A 22,608-nucleotide genomic window follows, 5' to 3' on the forward strand; every position below is an offset into this window, starting at 1 on the left:
GTTCTTAACTTACTTGCCTAGTTAAATAAAAAAAAATATATATTTTAAATGTGTGTAATGCTGTTCTTGTCAATTATTGTTCTGTATCAGGTTGAGTAGCTGATGCATTTGCAACAGCTAATGGGGATCCTAATAAAGTAATAACACACACACACAGCTGAGTCAGGCCCACTAGGTCTGGGCTAATGATACACACTCATAGATGGATACCGGCCCGCCTTACCGGCTGTCTTGGAGCCGAAGGCCAGCTGAGCCATATTAAAACCATGGTGTCACAGCGGGCACACACACACACACACACACTGCCGTGCTGTTTGGCATGCTGCTCGGTCGCCTTACGTTAGTCCTGAAGAGTTACCCAGGGAATAGTTATATCCATACTGATCACTGCCCACACCCTTCTGGCCCTGAGAAATCAACAGGCAGGACATATATATTTGCCTTAGATTGCCTCTTCCGCATTTGTCCCCCCATAAATGCTTTTACAGCTCTACTAATGCCACTACGGGGAATAAGCAAGGTTACAGTGGATAAGATGAGGCCGAGATTTAGTTGGCGGTTCAGACAGCGCCGGACGAATGATGAGGAAGGGACTGGTGTTGGGCTGTGTAGCGTTAGCATGCTGTGTGTGTTGATATGTGTGTGTGTGTGTGTGTGTGTGTGTGGGAAGGCATCACAGATGCTGCCTGTGTGTGCTCCCAAGCTGGGTCTAGTGAGAATATTCCTCAGCCTAATGTGACAACACCACCCCATTGTACTCTCAACACATGCATTGAGTTTACTGTAGAGAGTGTGACATGTCTGTTCCATGTGTTGTTGTTTTGCTGGTGAAGGATTGCATAATTCAAGCCCTGTACTGTACCACAGCTATGGTGTTATGTCTATACCAAGCCCTCTGAATAAATAACAAGCATGTTTGGTTGAATGAGGAAGCTCCCTCTGTGACTATCTCTCTGTCTCTCTCTCTCTGTGTCTGTGTCTCTCTCTCACTCTCTCTCCCTCTGTGACTCTCTCTCTATCTCTCGGTCTCTCTGTGTCTCTCTCTCTCTCTCTGTGTGTGTGTTTCTCTCACTCTCTCTCCCTCTGTGATTCTCTCTCTATTGCTCTGTGTCTCTCTCTCTGTGTGTGTGTGTTTCTCTCACTCTCTCTCCCTCTGTGACTCTCTCTCTATTTCTCTGTGTCTCTCTCTCTGTGTGTGTGTTTCTCTCACTCTCTCTCCCTCTGTGACTCTCTCTCTATTTCTCTGTGTCTCTCTCTGTGTGTGTCTCTCACACTCTCTCTACCTGTGACTCTCTATCTCTCTGTGTGTGTGTCTCTCTCTCTCGGTCTCTGTGTGTGTCTCTCTCTATCTGTCTGTCTCTGTGTGTCTCTCTCCATCTGTCTGTGTCTCTGTGTGTCTCTCTGTCTCTTTCCGTGACTACAAAGTTGTTTATCAATGGGCAGCATTATTGAAAAGCAGCTCCTGGCTGAAGCAAAAACAGATGACCATGGTGCTAATGCTTATCAGAGACATCCACTATAAATGATTAAAATGAATGACTTCATTTCAGTTTTAAATGCTACTCATTTGGACAACTTCATGAAACTTGCAGGGTTTAAAGCCATAAAATATGCATAGTAAAGCCATCACTCGTTGGATAATGAATAAGCACACCTTGGAATTGACAGATTTGCTCCAGGAAAGTCTTGTTAAACTGATTACAAGAGTACTCTCTAGAGTTGGCTGGGTTCTCTTTACACACTATGTGAAGCCACATCAGCAATATTAGGAGAGGTTGTAAAACTGGTTTTGTCATCATTGTGCCATGGCCAGGTCTCTTTAGAAAAACTACATGAAAGTTGTCAGTAAAAATAAAAACGGAACTTGATCTATTTCCAAACTGGACATTTAATTGTATTTTACAAATGATAACACATACAGTATATAATGAATGTAAATGTATGTATATTAACACTACATTTGAAGAGTCATGCAGAATCTATAGTGCATGATCACATCTGACATAAAATTAACATTGATGATGTTTTTACACAGCTGTTGTTTGCATTTCACGACCCAAATTGACATGAGCCATAATAACACATGACATTTCAGTATACCAACTGTAGTATAATCTGGGTGGTTCGAGCCTTGAATGCTGATTGGCTGACAGCCGTGGTATATCAGACCGTATACCATGGGTATGACAACATTGTATTTTTACTGCTCTAATTACATTGGTAACCAGTTTACAATAGCAATAAGGCACCTTGGGGGTTTGTGGTATATGGCCAATATACCACATGTTGGCCATATACCACACCCCCTCGTGCCTTATTTCTTAATCATCATCTTTCCAAACCTCGATAGAAAGACCACTTGAAATACAGTAATGATACACAAACTATAATATCACAGTGTGGTATAAAGTGCAGTGTTATTAGCTGCTACTCTAGCTTAGAGTGCGTGTGAATGGCAATGACAGGGTCCGGGTCAGAGGGGCTGATGGTGAAGTGTGCTCTCCCGTCCCCTCCAACGGTCACCTGTTTCCCCGAGCAACGCCCCCCTGACCTCTGACCGGAGATGACATCACAGTAGGTTCCTCCATGAAGGCCGGTGTACAGCATCACATCCAGGGAACTGAATAATAGGAAATAGCTCAAAGTGTTACAAACAAGTACTGCAGGATGACTACTAGGTTATGGAATTGATTTCCTTACCCATTCAGAGATCATCTTTTTAGTATTTGTCAATTCCGTCAAATGTCCTCTAACAAATTAATTAACTTCTTTGGGACTGGGGGGCAGTATTGAGTAGCTTGGATGAATAAGGTGCCCAGAGTAAACTGCCTGCTACTCAGGCCCAGAAGCTAGAATATGCATATAATTAGTGATTTGGATAGAAAACACTCCGAAGTTTCTAAAACTGTTTGAATGATGTCTGTGAGTATAACAGAACTCATATGGCAGGCAAAAACCTGAGAAAAAATCCAACCAGGAAGTGGGAAATCTGAGGTTTGTAGGTTTTCAAGTCTTTGTCTATCCAATATACAGTGTAAATGGGGTCAGGTTGCACTTCCTAAGGCTTCCACTAGATGTCAACAGTATTTAGAACCTTGTTTCAGGCTTCTACTATGAAGGGGCAGCGAATAAGAGCTGTTTGAACCAGCAGAACGCCATGAGTTAAGTCTCGCGCGTGGCCGTGAGAGCGAGCTGCGTTCCCTTTCATTTCTAAAGAGAAAGGAATTGTCCGGTTGGAATATTATTGAAGATTTATGATAAAAACATCCTAAAGATTGATTATATACATCGTTTGACATCTTTCTACGAACTGTAATGTAACTTTTTGACTTTTCGTCTGGACTTAGTAGTATAATCTGCACGTTGTGCATTTGGATTACTGGACTAAACGCGCAAACAAAAAGGAGGTATTTTGACATAAATTATGGACTTTATCGAACAAAACAAACATTTATTGTGGAACTGGGATTCCTGGGAGTGCATTCCGATGAAAATCATCAAAGGTAAGTGAATATTTATAACGCTATTTCTGAGTTTTGTGACACCTCTCCTCGGTTGGAAAATGGCTGTATGTATTTCTGTGGCTAGGCGCGGACCTAACATAATTGCATGGTGTGCTTTTACCGTAAACCTTTTTGAAATCTGACACAGCGGTTGCATTAAGGAGACGTTTATCTTTAATTGTGTGTTTAACACTTGTATCTTTCATCAATGTTTATGATGAGTATTTCTGTAATTTGATGTGGCTCTGCACTTTCACCGGATGTTTGTTTGAGACAATGCATTTCTGAACATAACTCACCAATTTCAAATGAGGTTTTTGGACATAAAGATTAACTTTATCGAACAAAACAGACATTTATTGTCTAACATGAAGTCCTGGGATTGCCATCCGATGAAGATCATCAAAGGTTAGTGATTAATTATAACGCTATTTCTGTCTTTTGTGACACTTTTGTGAAAATGGCTGTATGTTTTTCTATGGCTCGGCGCTGACCTCTCTTCCCACATATCCCAGAGAAGTTAATGGCATTCATTGAAATATATGCTAATGTATTATCTACAACTTCTTCCATATGGTGAAACGTACCAGTTATCATTGTTGATAACTATGAAGCCTTGGTTGCCTCGTCCAAAAGCTATCTGGTTCCCCCCATTGTCCCACCAGTTAGACAACGGCTCTCCATCGACAACATTACGGAACATCACCATATTTCTACAAGGAGAGAGAGAGCAGTTCAGCAAAATAATAATCACCATCAAGCACACATACAAAATAACTGTACATTGACCAGGTGAAAATACTCACATTACTGGATGGACAACGCTTTGTTCGAGGGGACCTACATTAAAACTTCATATAACACTTTCATAAGATGCTTATGTCAACATCCACATTTTTGAGACGCTTACACACTTTTTAAGAATGCTTTACATATTGCTTACGAACGTGTTATGAAGTCCTTGTTAAAGTACCCTTCAAATAAAGTGTTACCCTTTACAGTAGGTCAATACAATACTATTCAACATAATTGACTGACTGAGTTCTGGAGGTGTAAACTGTCACCTGATTGTGGGCCACCCTGTCTGAATGACGTGCCCAAAGTAAACTGCCTGTAGCTCAGGCCCTGAAGCCAGGATATGCATATAATTGGTACCATTGGAAAGGAAACACTTTGAAGTTTGTAGAAATGTTAAAATAATGTAAGAGAATATAACACAATAGCTATTGTAGGAGAAAATCCAAAGAAAAACCAACTGTAAATAAAAAGAATTGGAGAGACCATCCTCTTAGAAATGCAAGAGTATGGTCATATTGAAAAATTTGTCTCTGGATGCAATTCCTACGGCTTCCACAGGGTGTCAGCAGCTTTTGTTCAAGGTTTCAGGATTGTAACTTCAAAAACGAACAAGAAATATCAGCTTTAGCAGAAGGACACAGTCTTGGAAATTCGTGTTTGTGCGCACCATGAAGAAATTACGCACCTGCAAAAATCGGTTTCCTATTGAACATACTAATTTCCGTAAGAAATATTATAGCTTGATTACATTTTAGGGTATCTGAGGAGTAAATAGAAACGTATTTTGACTTGTTGATACAAAGTTAGGGGTAGATTTTCGGATTCCTTTCTCTGCATGTTGAACGAGTGGATTACTCAAATCGATGGCGCAAACTAAACTTTTTGGGATATAAAGAAGGATTTTATCTAACAAAACGACACTATATATTATAGCTGGGACCCTTAGGATGACAAATTTGAGGAAGATTTTCAAAAAGTAAGTGAATATTTAATCGTTATTTGTAAATGTATGAAACCTGTGCCAGCGGAAAAATATTTTGCCGTCCTCAAACAATCGCATGTTATGTTTTCGCTGTAATAGCTACTGTAAATCGGACAGTGCCGTTAGATTAACAAGAATTTAAGCTTTCAGCTGATATAACACACTTATATGTACATAAATGTTTAAAATCCATAATATTTATGATTATTTATTTGAATTGCGCGCCCTCCAGTATCACCGGAAGTTGTCCCGCTAGCGGAACTCCTATCCCTAAAAATTATGTCAACAACCACATTTTGAGATGCTTACACACTTTTTAAGAATGCTTCATATTGCTTATGAACGCGTTATGAAGTACTTGTTAAAGTACCCTTCAAATAAAGTTACCCTTTATAGTAGGTCAGTACAATACTATTCAACATGATTGACTGACTGAGATCTGGAGGTGTAAACTGTCACCTGATTGTGGGCCATCTGTGTTCACACACCCAGCCCTCCCCACAGCTGCCGTCTGGCTGGATGGGGACAGGCTTGGTGGAGCCGTCAGGGAAGCTGGGAGGACCTATCCAATCATTCTGGTCCTAACAGACAGGTAGCAAGACGAACAGCACGACCGTGAGGCGAGCGGTCACATTGACCATAGTCATACACAATGTGAGGTTAAAGATCTAAAGTGTTGCGGTTTAACAGTTTAAGTCACCAGAACTTTTTTTTATATAGTTTTAGACTGTCAGAAGCATACCTTTCCATCCACAACATGTTGATCCCACCGGTAGCTTGACATCACTCTCGTAACTCCATAGGGATGGGCCAGCATGAAAGCCACAGCCATTTTATACATTCTGAGGATATATGATAGAAATAATTTGTCTATACTTATACAACATCTATAATCAGATTCTACAGTATTTGTCCCTACCTGGGCTCCCAGAAGGTGAGGATGGAGGCCCCTCCTGCACCGTGCCCTCTCTGGTTGTCATGGTTATCCACAAACACCAATGCCTCGCCTGAGGGCAGCAGATCCCAGCTCTCACCACACGTCCTGAAACAACAGAGTAGAAGCTAATTTTCACCTCAGAATAGTCCGAATTCTCACAGTATCACAAGCTGGTTCTCTTTCAGTGATGTTTCGTTCTCTCCATCAGATAACCAGGGTTACGTAGTAACCTAGACAATATACTTTAGTCATTAATGCTGAGGGTTCAACATATATTTGAGAATTTGCTGATATATAATCTGCCATATTTATATTCTTAGACCATGGCAATATGTTGTACTATGTGTGTGTAACAGTATAACTTTAGTACGTCCCCTCGCCCCTACACGGGCGCGAACCAGGGACCCTCTGCACACATCAACAACTGACACCCACGAAGCATCGTTACCCATCGCTCCACAAAAGCCGCGGCCCTTGCAGAGCAAGGGGCAACACTACATATTGGTTTCAGAGCAAGTGACGTAACTGATTGAAATGCTACTAGCGCGTACCCGCTAACTAGCTAGCCATTTCACATCCGTTACACTCACCCCCCTTTCAACCTCCTCCTTTTCCGCAGCAACCAGTGATCCGGGTCAACAGCATCAATGTAACAGTATAACTTTAAACCGTCCCCTCGCCCCTACACGGGCGCGAACCAGGGACCCTCTGCACACATCAACAACTGACACCCACGAAGCATCGTTACCCATCGCTCCACAAAAGCCGCGGCCCTTGCAGAGCAAGGGGCAACACTACATATTGGTTTCAGAGCAAGTGACGTAACTGATTGAAATGCTACTAGCGCGTACCCGCTAACTAGCTAGCCATTTCACATCCGTTACATGTGTGTCCCCCAAATGGCACCCTATTCCATTCATAGTACACTAGATTTGACCAGCAGGGAACATAGGGCACTATATAGCGAATATGGTGCCATTTGGGAGGCATACTATATCATACTTGAGGTCAGAGAGTTTCCCTTGGTTCCACTTGCGGATGACAGAGCCCAGCATAGTACCATACTTGAACTCTGTGACAAGACCCAGTCCAGAGTATTCTGTCGCTTTTATCGGCTCGCCACCGAGGTCGATAATCTTGAAGAGAAAATGGGAATGTGTTGCTGTTGGATATGTAGTGTTTTTGCTAAATCACACAAGTAAACGTGGTGCCCCCAGTAGGCCTACAGCTTCCGTGTCAGAAGCTGATCGATAAATTCCTAAATCTGCAGCATTAATGTTTAATTGACACTTACAGGAAACTCATGACAAAAAGTATATATATATATATATAATATTTGCTAGACTAGCCTGCAGGTTGGACAAATCACAGTACATAAAAAATATTGGAAGCAATCAAAAATGATACCATTCAGGCTAAAACAACAGAATACATAGCCTACTTAAATACATAATACAAGTACAATAAGTCAACATATGGACATTTCTCATTCCAACCTCTTGGTAAATGAGTGGTCTGGATCCCTGTGTGAACCAGGTGGTGTTGAGGTTGTGAAGTCTGCTGTAGATGTTCTTCAGGTCCTCAGGCCACATGTGTTTACATGCGTCCATCCTAAAACCTGCTATACCCATATCCACCAGTCTGTTCATGTAGTCCACTATCCTCTCCCTCACATGCTCCTTGTCCTGCGCCAGATCCAGAAGACCTAGCAGACGACAGTTACGCACCTGGTGGGTTGAAATGCCAAAGCAATAGTGTATGATCTCTGGGTTTATATTACATTACATTATTTAAAAAAAAGAGGTTTGCAGAGAGAGAACATAATACGTCTCCATCAGTGTCTAGTGGTATTTACAAGGAGTTATCCTTCTTATTTTCTCTCTGAAATAATACCTGATAAATGTCTTGGTAAGTCTCAATATTTCTGCTGCTGGTGGTGCATTTGTCATCGTTGAAGTGGGAAGCGGAGTAGGGCACAGATGGGAACTCCCTCTTGCTGGCATTGAAGTATGAGCCACAGGTCGAACGGCGTCTGCCCTCGCCCTCGCCCGCGCCAGACATACACATGTGATTAATGACCACGTCTGCATAGATCTTCACCTGCAGAGGGAGATGTGTTCATAACCACACTAATACTGAAGCACAAATGTATTTCACTATTCAATGGGATATCACATCCATTCATAGCTGTAGTTCACGCTATTTTAATGGATCTACAATGAGAGACCTAAGGGCATTTAGTACAGTGCAGCCGTGCTCCCACCTGCAAGTGTTCACATCCACATGCATACCTGAAATTCACACCAGAACTTAATATTTAAATATTATTTATATCTTATACAGTGTCTTCAGTATTCCACACCCAATGACGTATTCTACATTTTCTTGTGTTACAGACTGAATTCAAAATGGATTAAATATACTGAACAAAAATAGAAAACATGTAAAGTGTTTGTCCCATGTTTCATGAGCTGAAATAAGATTACAGAAATGTTCCATACACACAAAAATGCACAAATTTGTTTAGATCCCTTTTAGTGAGAATTTCTCCTTTTCCAAGATAATCCATCCACCTGACAAGTGTGGCATATCAAGAAGCTGATAAAACAGCATGATCATTATAACAGGTGCACCTTGTGCTGGGGGCAATAAAAGGCCACTCTAAAATGCACAGTTTTGCCACACAACACAATCCCACAGACATCTTGCGTTTTGAGGGAGCGTACAATTGGCATGTTGACTGCAGGAATGTCCACCAGAGCTGTTGCCAGATAATTTGTTAATTTCTCTACCATAAGCCGCCTCCGATGTTGCTTTAGAAAATTTGGCAGTACGCTCAACCGGCCTCACAAATGCAGACTACATGCAACCAAGCAAGCCCAGGACCTCCACATCCAACTTCTTCACCTGCGGGATCGTTTGAGACCAGCCACCCGGACAGCTGATGAAACTGTGGGTTTGCACAACCGAAGAATTTCTGCACAAACTATCAGTAACCATCTCAGGGAAGCTCATCAGCACACTCGTCATCCTCACCAGGCTCTTGACCTGACTGCAGTTCTGCGTCGTAACCGACGTCAGTGGGCAAATGCTCACCTTCAATGGCCACTGGCATGCTGGATGAATTCCGGTTTCAACTGTACCGGGCAGATGGCAGACAGCGTGTATGGCGTTGTGTAGGCGAGCGGTTTGCTGACGTCAACGTTGTGAACAGAGTGCCCCATGGTGGCGGTGGGGTTATGATATGCGCCTTACGGATTGTGGTTGTTGTGGATGGCTGTTCATAAATCTAAATGTGTATTTAAACCCAATAATGGTTGAATTCAAGAAGTTTAAGCTGCCTATCAATTATTGTTTTTGAAACCAGTGGACAGCCGTTGAAAAATGCGCTCTTGCAACAGCTGCATATATGCGGATCCCAGACTATGAAATAAAAGTAGGGCTTTTATTGCTGAATCTAATTCATGCTGATAAAACAAATACATCCATAGACGTAAATGGACACATGCTCAAACTCACACACTTTTGATAGACTTAAAAAGGGGCAATCTGTAGTTGCTACATCCATTTTTGGAATTATAAATGATATATATATATATATATATACAGTGGGGAGAACAAGTATTTGATACACTGCCGATTTTGCAGGTTTTCCTACTTACAAAGCATGTAGAGTTCTGTAATTTTTATCATAGGTACACTTCAACTGTGAGAGACGGAATCTAAAACAAAAATCCAGAAAATCACATTGTATGATTTTTAAATAATTAATTAGCATTTTATTGCATGACATAAGTATTTGATCACCTACCAACCAGTAAGAATTCCGGCTCTCACAGACCTGTTAGTTTTTCTTTAAGAAGCCCTCCTGTTCTCCACTCATTACCTGTATTAACTGCACCTGTTTGAACTCGTTACCTGTATAAAAGACACCTGTCCACACACTCAATCAAACAGATTCCAACCTCTCCACAATGGCCAAGACCAGAGAGCTGTGTAAGGACATCAGGGATAAAATTGTAGACCTGCACAAGGCTGGGATGGGCTACAGGACAATAGGCAAGCAGCTTGGTGAGAAGGAAACAACTGTTGGCGCAATTATTAGAAAATGGAAGAAGTTCAAGATGACGGTCAATCACCCTCGGTCTGGGGCTCCATGCAAGATTTCACCTCGTGGGGCATCAATGATCATGAGGAAGGTGAGGGATCAGCCCAGAACTACACGGCAGGACCTGGTCAATGACCTGAAGAGAGCTGGGACCACAGTCTCAAAGAAAACCATTAGTAACACACTACGCCGTCATGGATTAAAATCCTGCAGCGCACGCAAGGTCCCCCTGCTTAAGCCAGTGCATGTCCAGGCCTGTCTGAAGTTTGCCAATGACCATCTGGATGATCCAGAGGAGGAATGGGAGAAGATCATGTGGTCTGATGAGACAAAAATAGAGCTTTTTGGTCTAACTCCACTCACCGTGTTTGGAGGAAGAAGAAGGATGAGTACAACCCCAAGAACACCATCCCAACCGTGAAGCATGGAGGTGGAAACATTATTCTTTGGGGATGCTTTTCTGCAAAGGGGACAGGACGACTGCACCGTATTGAGGGGAGGATGGATGGGGCCATGTATCGCGAGATCTTGGCCAACAACCTCCTTCCCTCAGTAAGAGCATTGAAGATGGGTCGTGGCTGGGTCTTCCAGCATGACAACGACACGAAACACACAGCCATGGCAACTAAGGAGTGGCTCCGTAAGAAGCATCTCAAGGTCCTGGAGTGGCCTAGCCAGTCTCCAGACCTGAACCCAATAGAAAATCTTTGGAGGGAGCTGAAAGTCCGTATTGCCCAGCGACAGCCCCGAAACCTGAAGGATCTGGAGAAGATCTGTAGGGAGGAGTGGGCCAAAATCCCTGCTGCAGTGTGTGCAAACCTAGTCAAGAACTACAGGAAACGTATGATCTCTGTAATTGCAAACAAAGGTTTCTGTACCAAATATTAAGTTCTGCTTTTCTGATGTATCAAATACTTATGTCATGCAATAAAATGCAAATTAATTACTTAAAAATCATACAATGTGATTTTCTGGATTTTTGTTTTAGATTCCGTCTCTCATAGTTGAAGTGTACCTATGATAAAAATTACAGACCTCTACATGCTTTGTAAGTAGGAAAACCTGCAAAATCGGCAGTGTATCAAATACTTGTTCTCCCCACTGTATATATACAGTACCAGTCAAAGGTTTGGACATACCTACTCATACCAGGGTTTTTCTTTATTTTTTACTATTTTCTACATTGTAGAACAATAGCGAATACATCAAAACCATGAAATAACACACATGGAATTATGTAGTAACCAAAAAAGTGTTAAACACCTTCAAATATATTTTATATTTGAGATTCTTCAAAGTAGCCATCCTTTGCCTTGATGACAGCTTTGCACACTCTTGGCATTCTCTCAACCAGCGTCATGAGGTAGTCACCTGGAATGCATTTCAATTAACAGGTGTGCATTGCTAAAAGTCAATTTGTGAAATTTCTTTCATTCTTAATGCGTTTGAGCCAATCAGTTGTGTTGTGACAAGGCAGGGGTGGTATACAGAAGATAGCCCTATTTGGTAAAATACCAAGTCCATATCAGGGCAAGAACAGCTCAAATAAGCAAAGAGAAATGACAGTCCATCATTACTTGAAGACATGAAGGTCAGTCAATCCGGTGCAGTCGCAAAAAACATCAAGAACTATGATGAAACTGGCTCTCATGAGGACCGCCACAGGAAAGGAAGACCCAGAGTTACCTCTGCTGCAGAGGATAAGTTCATTAGAGTTAACTGCACCTCAGAAATTGCAGCCCAAATAAATGCTTCCGAGAGTTCAAGTAACAGACTCATCTCAACATCAACGGTTCAGAGGAGACTTGGTTCCAACCGCAGCGTCTTTGTGAGACCAAGAGTAGGTGAACGAATGATCTCTGCATGTGTGGTTCCAACCGTGAAGCATGGAGGAGGTGGTGTGATGGTGCTTTGTTGGTGACACTGCCAGTGATTTATTTAGAATTCAAGGTACACTTAACCAGCATGGCTACCTCAGCATTCTATACGCCACCCCATTTGGTTTGCGCTTAGTGGGACTATCATTTGGCTACTTTGAAGAATGTAAATTACATTTTGATTTATTTAACACTTTTTTGGTTACTACATGATTCCAAATGTGTTATTTCATCGTTTTGATGTCTTCACTATTATTCTACAATGTCGAAAATAGCACAAATAAAGAAAAACCTTTGAATGAGTAGGTGTGTCCAAACTTTTGAATGGTATTGTTATATATATATTACACAATGTTTGTAAACATTGTAAATGTAAACAAACAATGTATAGCCTCATAACATGGTTAAAACCATAATTTTGATATAATGGAAGGTCAGTCCTTGCATCCATAGCTATGTCTATTCATCTGAGAGTGGTTACATTTCTCCAGGCCCATTCCTCAGCGTTTTACCAAAACAGAGGCGGGGTGACCCTTTTTGTTATTGTTTCATCTGTAAATTTGCCCTTTAAACAGCTGCATTATCAAGATATCAAAGTGTGACCAACAAAAAGGTAAACAATAAGCCTATAGCAAATACAGCATATGACATTCATTTTTAACATGTAAATAGCCCTTTGCAGTAGTGCTCAAAGCATGCCATTCCATGAGCACAACATTTATTTTTCAACTCAAATCGATGATCCCAGTCAGTCCTCCATAACAACAAAATCATAAACAATAGAGTAGGCCTGGCTAATACATCCTTAGTTTTGGGGTTATGCTCAGGTAAAACAATTTGGCTAATCTATACTTCCATATTTCCAAGTCCTATTTTTGAAGATCAAGGGGTGTAACATTTATTGGAATGACTGGAATTCTAATAGACTTTGGTTTTTAATGTAAAGATATAATTGAATCGTATTATTAACCAACCCATAAAGTAAAATGTAACATCCATATGTGGCCTGCTATATAAACTTAAACATTGATTTATCCAGCAATAGATGTTGTTTAATTTGTGACATACATTGTTGTCTTCTTCTAATGCCTCTTAAGGGGAAAGTAATCTAAAAATTACTGAATGTAATCAGATTACGTTAATGAGTTTGGGTAATCTAAAAGTTACGTTGCTGATTATAATTTTGGACAGGTAACTAGTAACTGTAACGGATTACATTTGGAAAGTAACCTACCCAACCCTGGATATGGGCAGGCATAAGCTAGGAACAACGAACACAATTGTGTTTTATCGATGGCAATATGAATGCAGAGATAATGTGATGAGATCCTGAGGTCCAATGTCGTGTCATTCATACAACGCCATCTCCTAAATTTTCACCATGTCGCATGGATTTGTACACAATTCCTGGAAGCTGAAAATGTCCCAGTTCTTCCATGGTCTGCATACTCACCAGAAATGTCACCCATTGAGCAGGTTTGGGAGGTTTTGGATTGACGTGTATGACAGTGTGTTCCAGTTCCTGCCAATATCCAGCAACTTCGCACAGCCATTGGAGAGGATCGGGACAACATTCCACAGGCCACAATCAACATCCTGCTCAACTCTATGCGAAGAAGATGTGTCACGCTGCATGAGACAAATGGTGATCACACCTGATACTGACTGGTTTTCTGATCCATGCCCCTACCTATTTTTTAAGGAATCTGTTGCCAACAGATGCATATCAGTATTCCCAGTCATGTGAAATCTATAGATTAGGGCCTAATGAATATATTTCAATTGACTGATTTCCTTTTATGAACTCAATAACTCAATAAAACTCAATAAAATCATTGAAATTGTTGCATTTATATTATTACTCAGTGTAAATACAAATTCTCACCCAGCTACACAGAATACCCCATAATGACAGAGTGAAAACATGTTTAAGACATTTTTGCAAATGTTTGGAGAAATGAATATACAGAAATAGCTCATTTACATAAGTATTCACACCCCGGAGTCTATACATGTTAGAATTACCTTTGGCAGCGATTATAGCTGTCAGTCTTTCTGGGTAAGTCTGGGTAAATCATTTCCACATAATTTTTTCAAATTCTTCAAGCTCTGTCAAGTTGGTTGTTGATCATTGCTAGGCAGCCATTTTCAAGTCTTGCCATATATTTTCAAGCCGATTTCAATCAAAACTGTAACTAGACCACTCAGGAAAATGTAATGACGTCTTGGTAAGCAACTCCAGTGTATACAGTTGAAGTTGGAAGTTTACATACACTTAGGTTGGAGTCATTAAAACTAATTTTTCAACCACTCCACAAATTTCTTGTCAACGAACTATAGTTTTGGCAAGTTGGTTAGGATATCTACCTTGTGCATGACAAGTAATTTTTTCAACAATTGTTTACAGACAGAATATTTAACTTTAAATTCACTGTATCACAATTCCAGTGGGTCAGAAGTTTACATACACTAAGTTGACTGTGCCTTTAAACAGCTTGGAAAATTCTAGAAAATGATGTTATGGCTTTAGAAGCTTCTGATAGGCTAATTGACATCATTTGAGTCAATTGGAGGTGTACTTGTGTATGAAATTCAAAGCCTACATTCAAACTCAGTGCCTCTTTGCTTGACCTCATGGGAAAATCAAAAGAAATCAGCCTAGACCTCAGAAAAAAAATTGGTAGACATCCAGAAGTCTGGTTCATCCTTGGGAGCAATTGCCAAATGCCTGAAGATACCACGTTCATCTGTACAAACAATAGTATGCAAGTATAAACACCATGGGACCACGCAGCCATCATACTGCTCAGGAAGGAGACGCGTTCTGTGTCCTAGAGATGAACGTACTTTGGTGCGAAAAGTGCAAATCAATGCCAGAACAACAACAAAGGACCTTGTGAAGATGCTGGAGGAAACAGGTACAAAAGTATCTATATCCACAGTAAAACGAGTCCTATATCGACATAACCTGAAACGCCGCACAGCAAGGAAGAAGCCACTGCTCCAAAAAGACCGCGGTTTGCAGCTGCACATGGGGACAAAGATCGTACTTTTTGGAGAAATGTTCTCTGGTCTGATGAAACAAAAAAATAACTGTTTGGCCATCATGACCATCGTTATGTTTGGCGGAAAAAGGGGGAGGCTTGCAAGCCGAAGAACACCATCCCAATCGTTAAGCACGGGGGTGGCAGCATCATGTTGAGGGGGTGGTTTGCTGCAGGGGGGACTGGTGCACTTTACAAAATAGATGGCATCATGACGTAGGAAAACTATGTGGATATATTGAAGCAACATCTCAAGACATCAGTCAGGAAGTTAAAGCTTGGTTGCAAATGGGTTTTCCAAATGAACAATGTCCCAGAGCATACTTACAAAGTTGTGGCAAAATGGATTAAGGACAACAAAGTCAAGGTGTTGGGGTGGCCATCACAAAGCCCTGACCTCAATCCTATAGAAAATGTGTGGGCAGAACTGAAAAAGCGTGTGCGAGCAAGGAGGCCTACAAACCTGACTCAGTTACACCAGCTCTGTCAGGAGGAATGGGCCAAAATTCACACAACTTATTGTGGGAAGCTTGTGGAAGGCTACCCAAAATGTTTGACCCAAGTTAAACAATTTAAAGGCAATGCTACCAAATACTAATTGTGTGTATGTAAAGTTCTGACCCACTGGGAATGTGATGAAATAAATAAAAGCTGAAATAGAATAATAGTAGAGAGAGTGATTTAACATTTCACATTCTTAAAATAAAGTGGTGATCCTAACTGACCTAAGACATGGAATTTTTACTAGGATTAAATGTCAGGAATTGTGAAAAACTGAGTTAAATGTATTTGGCTAAGGTGTATGTAAACTTCTGACTTCAACTGTATATGGCCTTGTGTTTTAGGTTATTGTCCTGCTGAAAGGTGAATTTGTCTTCTAGTGTCTGTTGGAAAGCACACAAAACCAGGTTTTACTCTAGGATTTTGCCTGTGCTTAGCTCTATTCTGTTTCTTCTTATCCTAAAAAAACTCCCTATTCCTTGCTAATGAAAAGCATACCCATAAAATGATGCAGCCACCACCATACTTGAAAATATGAAGAATGGTACTCGGTGATGTGTTGGATTTGCCCCAAACATAACTCTTTGTATTGAGGACATAAAGTAAATTTCTTTGACACATTTTTTGCGGTTTTACTTTAGTGCCTTATTGCAAACAAGATTAACGTTTTGGAATATTTCTATTCTGTACAGGCTTCCTTTTTTTCACTCTGTCATTTAGTTAGTATTGTGGAGTAACTATAATTTTGTTGATCCATCCTCAGTTCTCTCTTATCACAGCCATTAAACTCTGTAACTGTTTTAAAATCACCATTGGCCTCATGGTGAAATCCCTGAGCGGTTTCCTTCCTCTCCGGCAACTGAATTAAGAAGGGCACCTGTATCTTTGTCTTGACTAGGTGTATTGATATACCATCTAAAGTGTAATTAATAAGGTCACCATCCTCAAAGGGATATTCAATGTCTGCTTTTTTGTTTTACCCATCAACTGTACCAATGGGTGCCCTTCTTTCCAATAGGTGCCCTTCCTTGCGAGGCATTGGAAAACCTCCCTGGTCATTGTGGTTGAATCTGTGTTTAAAATTCACTGCTAGACTGAGGGACCTTACAGATAATTGTATGTGTGAAGTACAGAAATGAGGTAGCCATTCAAATATCCTGTTAAATACTATTATTGTAGTCCATGCAACTTATGTTACTTGTTAAGCAAATGTTTACTCCTGAACTTATTTAGGCTTGCCATAACAAAGGGGTTGAATACTTATTGACTCATTTCTGCATAATTCAATTTTGACATTTTGGGGTATTGTGTGTAGGTTAGTGACACAAAATCTCAATTTAATCCATTTTAAATTCAGGCTGTAACACAACACTATGTGGAAAAAGTCAGAGTGTGAATACTTTCTGAAGGCACTGTACAGGTTGTGTCTTAATAGAAGGCTCTTGTTCACACTATTCAAATATATTTACACAATGAGGTCAAAACGCATGCAGTACAGTATCTGAAGGCAGTTGTGTTCCTTCCCTAACAATTAAAACAGAAATTTGGTACATCCCTCTCGTACAAATGAGTTAAATTATGTCTCTTCTCAAGCAATCCATTGCATAACCCATTATGCAATAACCCATTGCATAACCAATGAGATGACAACAAATGAGATGAGAAATGATTGAACCAAGACATCTTTCTCAAAATGTATATAACCATGTCCATTTTTCCTTCTATAAATGAATTCAAAGGAATCATGTTCCATCATCATTACCCCGACATTGTTGCACCTGCAGACCATGTCTCGGAGTTCCTGTTGGGTTCCAGAGCGGGAACAGAGGTTGTAGCTGACTGGCTGGTACCTCTCCCACCACGGTCTCCATGGTTTAGTCACCACCACGTTCTCACTGGGAGGGGAGATCTAGTAAAAGACATTTCTATGAAGAATATAGTCTGTAAAATGTATCAATTATCAGTCATTTCTATGAAGAATACCTACTGTGCATGTGCATCAGTGGAGGCTGGTGAGAGGAGCTATTGGAGGACGGGCTCACTGTAATGGCTGGAATGGAATCAATGGAACGGAGTCAAACGTGGATTCCATATGTTTGATGTGTTCGATACCGTTCCATTTATTCCATTCCAGCGGAGGCTACTGAAGGGAGGACGGCTTATCATAATGTTTGGAATGGAGTTAATGGAATGGTACCAAACACAAGTGGTTGATACTATTCCATTGACTCCATTCCAGCCATTATTATGAGCAGTACTCCCCTCAGCAGCCTCCATTGATGTGCATCTATACTGTATGTACATATTATCTATATTATCAGTAGTGTTAACAGTGGAGGCTGGGTCATCAGATCTTATACCTAAATGGTGTAATAGACTTTAAAAGTAGAAGCGGTCTTCCAACAGAAATACAATGTGATTTGACTGTACTGTTGCCTGGTAGAAAAACACATGAGCCTACCTGCACTCCATCAAATCCATTGGGTCCCAGATATCGCTCACACTCTTCAGCTATGTCATTCCAGCGCCACTCAAACAGGTGGACTATGGTTGACCTGCCCTGCTGGATGTGATGCTTTGTGTGACTTTTAGACTGGTACTGGGAGAGGCCTACTCCAAGACCCAGAGCCAACAGGCAGCCACAAAGTTTAGCTTTTACCTGGTGGAGGCAATGACACAAGTGAATGATTAATTGATTACAATACCTAGGTTTCCATCCAACTGGCGAAACAGATTTTCATGTGAATATTATAAAATCTGCATAAAAACGATATGCAAATGTTCCCTCCAGAGGGGTGTTCATCAACACTGACTTGTTGTGGATAAAAGGCTGTGAGTGATAATGTAGTATACATTAAAAAAACACTTTTGGTCCTGGGTGGCGCAGCGGTCAAAAGCAATGCACCGGACAACCGGCTGTGACCGGGAGCCCCATTGGTCTGTGAACAATTGGCCCAGCGCCGTCCGGGGTAGTGGATGGTTTGACCGGTGGGGCTTTTGTTGTCTCATCATGCTCTAGCGACTCCTTGTGACAGGGCCGGCGCCTGCAAGCTGACTCCCGGTCGTCAGTTGAACTGTGTTTCCTCCGACACACATATATATATATATATACAGTGGGGCAAAAAAGTATTTAGTCAGCCACCAATTGTGCAAGTTCTCCCACTTAAAAAGATGAGAGAGGCCTGTAATTTTCATCATAGGTACACTTCAACTATGACAGACAAAATGAGAAAAAAAATCCAGAAAATCACATTGTAGGATTTTTTATGAATTTATTAGCAAATTATGGTGGAAAATAAGTATTTGGTCAATAACAAAAGTTTATCTCAATACTTTGTTATGTACCCTTTGTTGGCAATGACAGAGGTCAAACGTTTTCTGTAAGTCTTCACAAGGTTTTCACACACTGTTGCTGGTATTTTGGCCTATTCCTCCATGCAGATCTCCTCTAGAGCAGTGATGTTTTGGGGCTGTTGCTGGGCAACACAGACTTTCAACTCCCTCCAAAGATTTTCTATGGGGTTGAGATCTGGAGACTGGCTAGGCCACTCCAGGACCTTGAAATGCTTCTTACGAAGCCACTCCTTCGTTGCCCGGGCGGTGTGTTTGGGATCATTGTCATGCTGAAAGACCCAGCCACGTTTCATCTTCAATGCCCTTGCTGATGGAAGGAGGTTTTCACTCAAAATCTCACGATACATGGCCCCATTCATTCTTTCCTTTACACGGATCAGTCGTCCTGGTCCCTTTGCAGAAAAACAGCCCCAAAGCATGATGTTTCCACCCCCATGCTTCACAGTAGGTATGGTGTTCTTTGGATGCAACTCAGCATTCTTTGTCCTCCAAACACGACGAGTTGAGTTTTTACCAAAAAGTTATATTTTGGTTTCATCTGACCATATGACATTCTCCCAATCTTCTTCTGGATCATCCAAATGCTCTCTAGCAAACTTCAGACGGGCCCTGGACATGTACTGGCTTAAGCAGGGGGACACGTCTGGCACTGCAGGATTTGAGTCCCTGGCGGCGTAGTGTGTTACTGATGGTAAGCTTTGTTACTTTGGTCCCAGCTCTCTGCAGGTCATTCACTAGGTCCCCCCGTGTGGTTCTGGGATTTTTGCTCACCGTTCTTGTGATCATTTTGACCCCACGGGGTGAGATCTTGCGTGGAGCCCCAGATCGAGGGAGATTATCAGTGGTCTTGTATGTCTTCCATTTCCTAATAATTGCTCCCACAGTTGATTTCTTCAAACCAAGCTGCTTACCTATTGCAGATTTAGTCTTCCCAGCCTGGTGCAGGTCTACAATTTTGTTTCTGGTGTCCTTTGACAGCTCTTTGGTCTTGGCCATAATGGAGTTTGGAGTGTGACTGTTTGAGGTTGTGGACAGGTGTCTTTTATACTGATAACAAGTTCAAACAGGTGCCATTAATACAGGTAACGAGTGGAGGACAGAGGAGCCTCTTAAAGAAGAAGTTACAGGTCTGTGAGAGCCAGAAATCTTGCTTGTTTGTAGGTGACCAAATACTTATTTTCCACCATAATTTGCAAATAAATTCATAAAAAATCCTACAATGTGATTTTCTGGATTTTTTTTCTCATTTTGTCTGTCATAGTTGAAGTGTACCTATGATGAAAATTACAGGCCTCTCTCATCTTTTTAAGTGGGAGAACTTGCACAATTGGTGGCTGACTAAATACTTTTTTGCCCCACTGTATATACACTTTTGTGGTTAAGTTCCCATGTACGCAATAAAAAATCTAAGTTAAACTGAATTCCATCACATTTTCAACTCTACCGATGGTTTTGTCACAAAAACTTATATGGATAAAAAGGCCGGCAGATAGCGATATTAAATTGTTTTATCTTACTGTACAAAGGGAATGCATGCATAGGAGCTATACACTGGTTTTCCCTGTGGACCGGTTTGTACATAAAACATTATATTCAGGCTGCAGAGATGACTATTACCTCCTTAACTCGATTTAATGGCGAGAAGACAAAAATATATAAAAAAGGGAAAATATGCAGACGTTCTTTACGAAGCACCATTTTCCATCACCATGCGATGGCTAATGCTTCCCTAGTTCAGCCAGGGGGTAAACAACAGACTTCAGCAACCTGATTGACTGAACGCAATATCCGGGACTAGGCATTCGTCACATGCTGGTGGAAAATGTTGTATCACTAAGTAGTAATATTTTCCGTATTTTTTCGCCTTTTCATTCAATCGAATTTAGAAGGAAATATATGTATTTGGAGCCTGAATGAAGACTGTTTATTCACGAACCGATCCACAGCGGATACAAGTTTATAGCAATGCATGCATTCACTTGAACAATAAATGAAACGACTCAATAGCGCCATCAGCCGGCGTTTGGGCTAGATAAACGCCAGATCACTTTTATTTTATTATTGGCAGCCAAGCACCGATCATGTCACCAGCATAAATCAAATAGCCCACCCTCGATATTTAGTGGAAATGTGCATGAAGCTCATCGCCGTTCACCTAACCACCATAAATTATGTCACGAAATAAGTTATAAAGTTCACAATTTATTCCATCTGTCTATAAACGCGGCATGTTTTTCCACGTGGTGGTAACTTGAAACATCGCGTGACTACAACTTTAATGGGATGGTTTTTATATAAACAATTCCGCACAAAAGCGTTTCAACCGCAATTGTCGCATAATCCATTTCAGCGACAAAAAAGATCCCACCTTGTCTTGCAAGTATTACGTTTAGTCAAAATATGGACATTTTACAGACACATTTGCTGCTTCCATAAGGCCTCTAGTGAAACCTCAACGTGAGATAAAGAAACCTCACGAACACTAATATAAGTCCTACAACCATTTACATGGGAATGATTGAACAAATGTTTCAATGCAATAGAAAACATTAACTCAAGAAAAAAAGCATTCATTTGCAAAGGATACTAGTTTGTCTGTTCACAAATCTTGGCAGTGGTAAAGGCCTGTCGCACCAGATATTTGTAACTAGTGTGTTTGTATCATTCAATACCACATCTGCAGTAGCCTATAGTTCTAAATGACTCACCTTCATGTTTGCTCATCAGATCCATGCAGTCCAGTTGCAAGCTGCTTCTCAGACAACACAGCCAGTCTGTACAGCATTTGAAGGGGCTTGTTTATAACAGGCCCTAAAGCAGGGAGCTGTTCCTCTTCTGAAGCCCACAGATCAGGCACCCTCGGTGGGCAGTAACTAAGATACCCTGGTCAGTATCTCTACCAGTAGTTGCAAGTCATGCAAACGCTACCATACATTGCGAATACCATATATCGGTGCTTAAGATATGAATGGGTGACTGATTATCTTCATGAAACAAGGCATGGAACTGACAATACAAGAAACGTGACTTTAATAATAAACAATGTATGTTTTAATTGCACTGCTCACCTTCCTCCAGTGTGCACTTTGCTCCATCCCCAATAAAATCTAGCAATCATCATGAATCCAGAGTACAGCCAGCAGGGTACAGCCAAGTTTACGGACTCAGTCCCTGCCTACCAGCATCTCACACAGTCCGTGTTTGTTTGCTTGTTTGTTTGTCTCGTCTCGTCAGGAGTGTGTTACTCTAGTCTACAGCGTTGACACCACCATCTGTTGCTGCAGCTCACAGCCAATTCAGATTTCAAATTGCTTTCACTGTCTATATTTACCTACTCTCTCTTTCCTGTTCAGTTCTCTCTTTCCTGTTCAGTTCTCACTTTCTCTGAGGTTTTAAAAACTAGGCAAATTTGACATTGTGTGATTATGTAACATGTACCATAAAAAAAACTATTCAACAAAAAAAGACCTTACAGTGGACTAGTAGGTATTTATAGACAGACAA

The 22,608-nt window shown here is 41.0% G+C and overlaps 1 protein-coding gene across 4 annotated transcripts; it reads right to left on the reverse strand.

Moving 5' to 3' along the window:
- Nucleotides 1-1,868: 1,868 nt before the first annotated feature.
- Nucleotides 1,869-22,423, reverse strand: LOC139583659 (alpha-amylase-like). 4 transcript variants are annotated; one of them, XM_071414969.1, is made up of 11 exons: nt 21,813-22,423; nt 18,212-18,409; nt 17,513-17,659; nt 8,114-8,320; nt 7,717-7,947; nt 7,223-7,356; nt 6,203-6,325; nt 6,026-6,125; nt 5,743-5,864; nt 4,091-4,216; nt 1,869-2,620 (listed from the first exon to the last, which is right to left on the reverse strand). In XM_071414969.1, exons 1-11 carry the CDS (start codon nt 21,816-21,818, stop codon nt 2,428-2,430), a joined length of 1,587 nt encoding a protein of 528 aa, XP_071271070.1. In that variant the 5' UTR covers nt 21,819-22,423; the 3' UTR covers nt 1,869-2,427. The 4 variants fall into 4 exon arrangements, with proteins under 4 accessions (XP_071271070.1, XP_071271069.1, XP_071271068.1 ...); XM_071414968.1 differs by having other exon boundaries at nt 22,173-22,402; XM_071414967.1 differs by lacking the exon at nt 21,813-22,423 and adding an exon at nt 20,722-20,924.
- Nucleotides 22,424-22,608: the final 185 nt, after the last annotated feature.

This window comes from Salvelinus alpinus, chromosome 8 (assembly GCF_045679555.1).
Source record: "Salvelinus alpinus chromosome 8, SLU_Salpinus.1, whole genome shotgun sequence".
NCBI lineage: Eukaryota > Metazoa > Chordata > Actinopteri > Salmoniformes > Salmonidae > Salvelinus > Salvelinus alpinus.

Bases quoted from the DNA above. Each gene is read 5' to 3' on its own strand.
- LOC139583659 (XM_071414967.1), bottom strand. From the start codon at position 20,802: ATGGTGCTTCGTAAAGAACGTCTGCATATTTTCCCTTTTTTATATATT. The intron at 7,357-7,716 runs GTTGGAATGAGA...TTTCTCTTCAAG, and splicing joins GACCACTCATTTACCAAGAG to ATTATCGACCTCGGTGGCGA. The intron at 6,126-6,202 runs GTAGGGACAAAT...ATATATCCTCAG, and splicing joins CTCACCTTCTGGGAGCCCAG to AATGTATAAAATGGCTGTGG.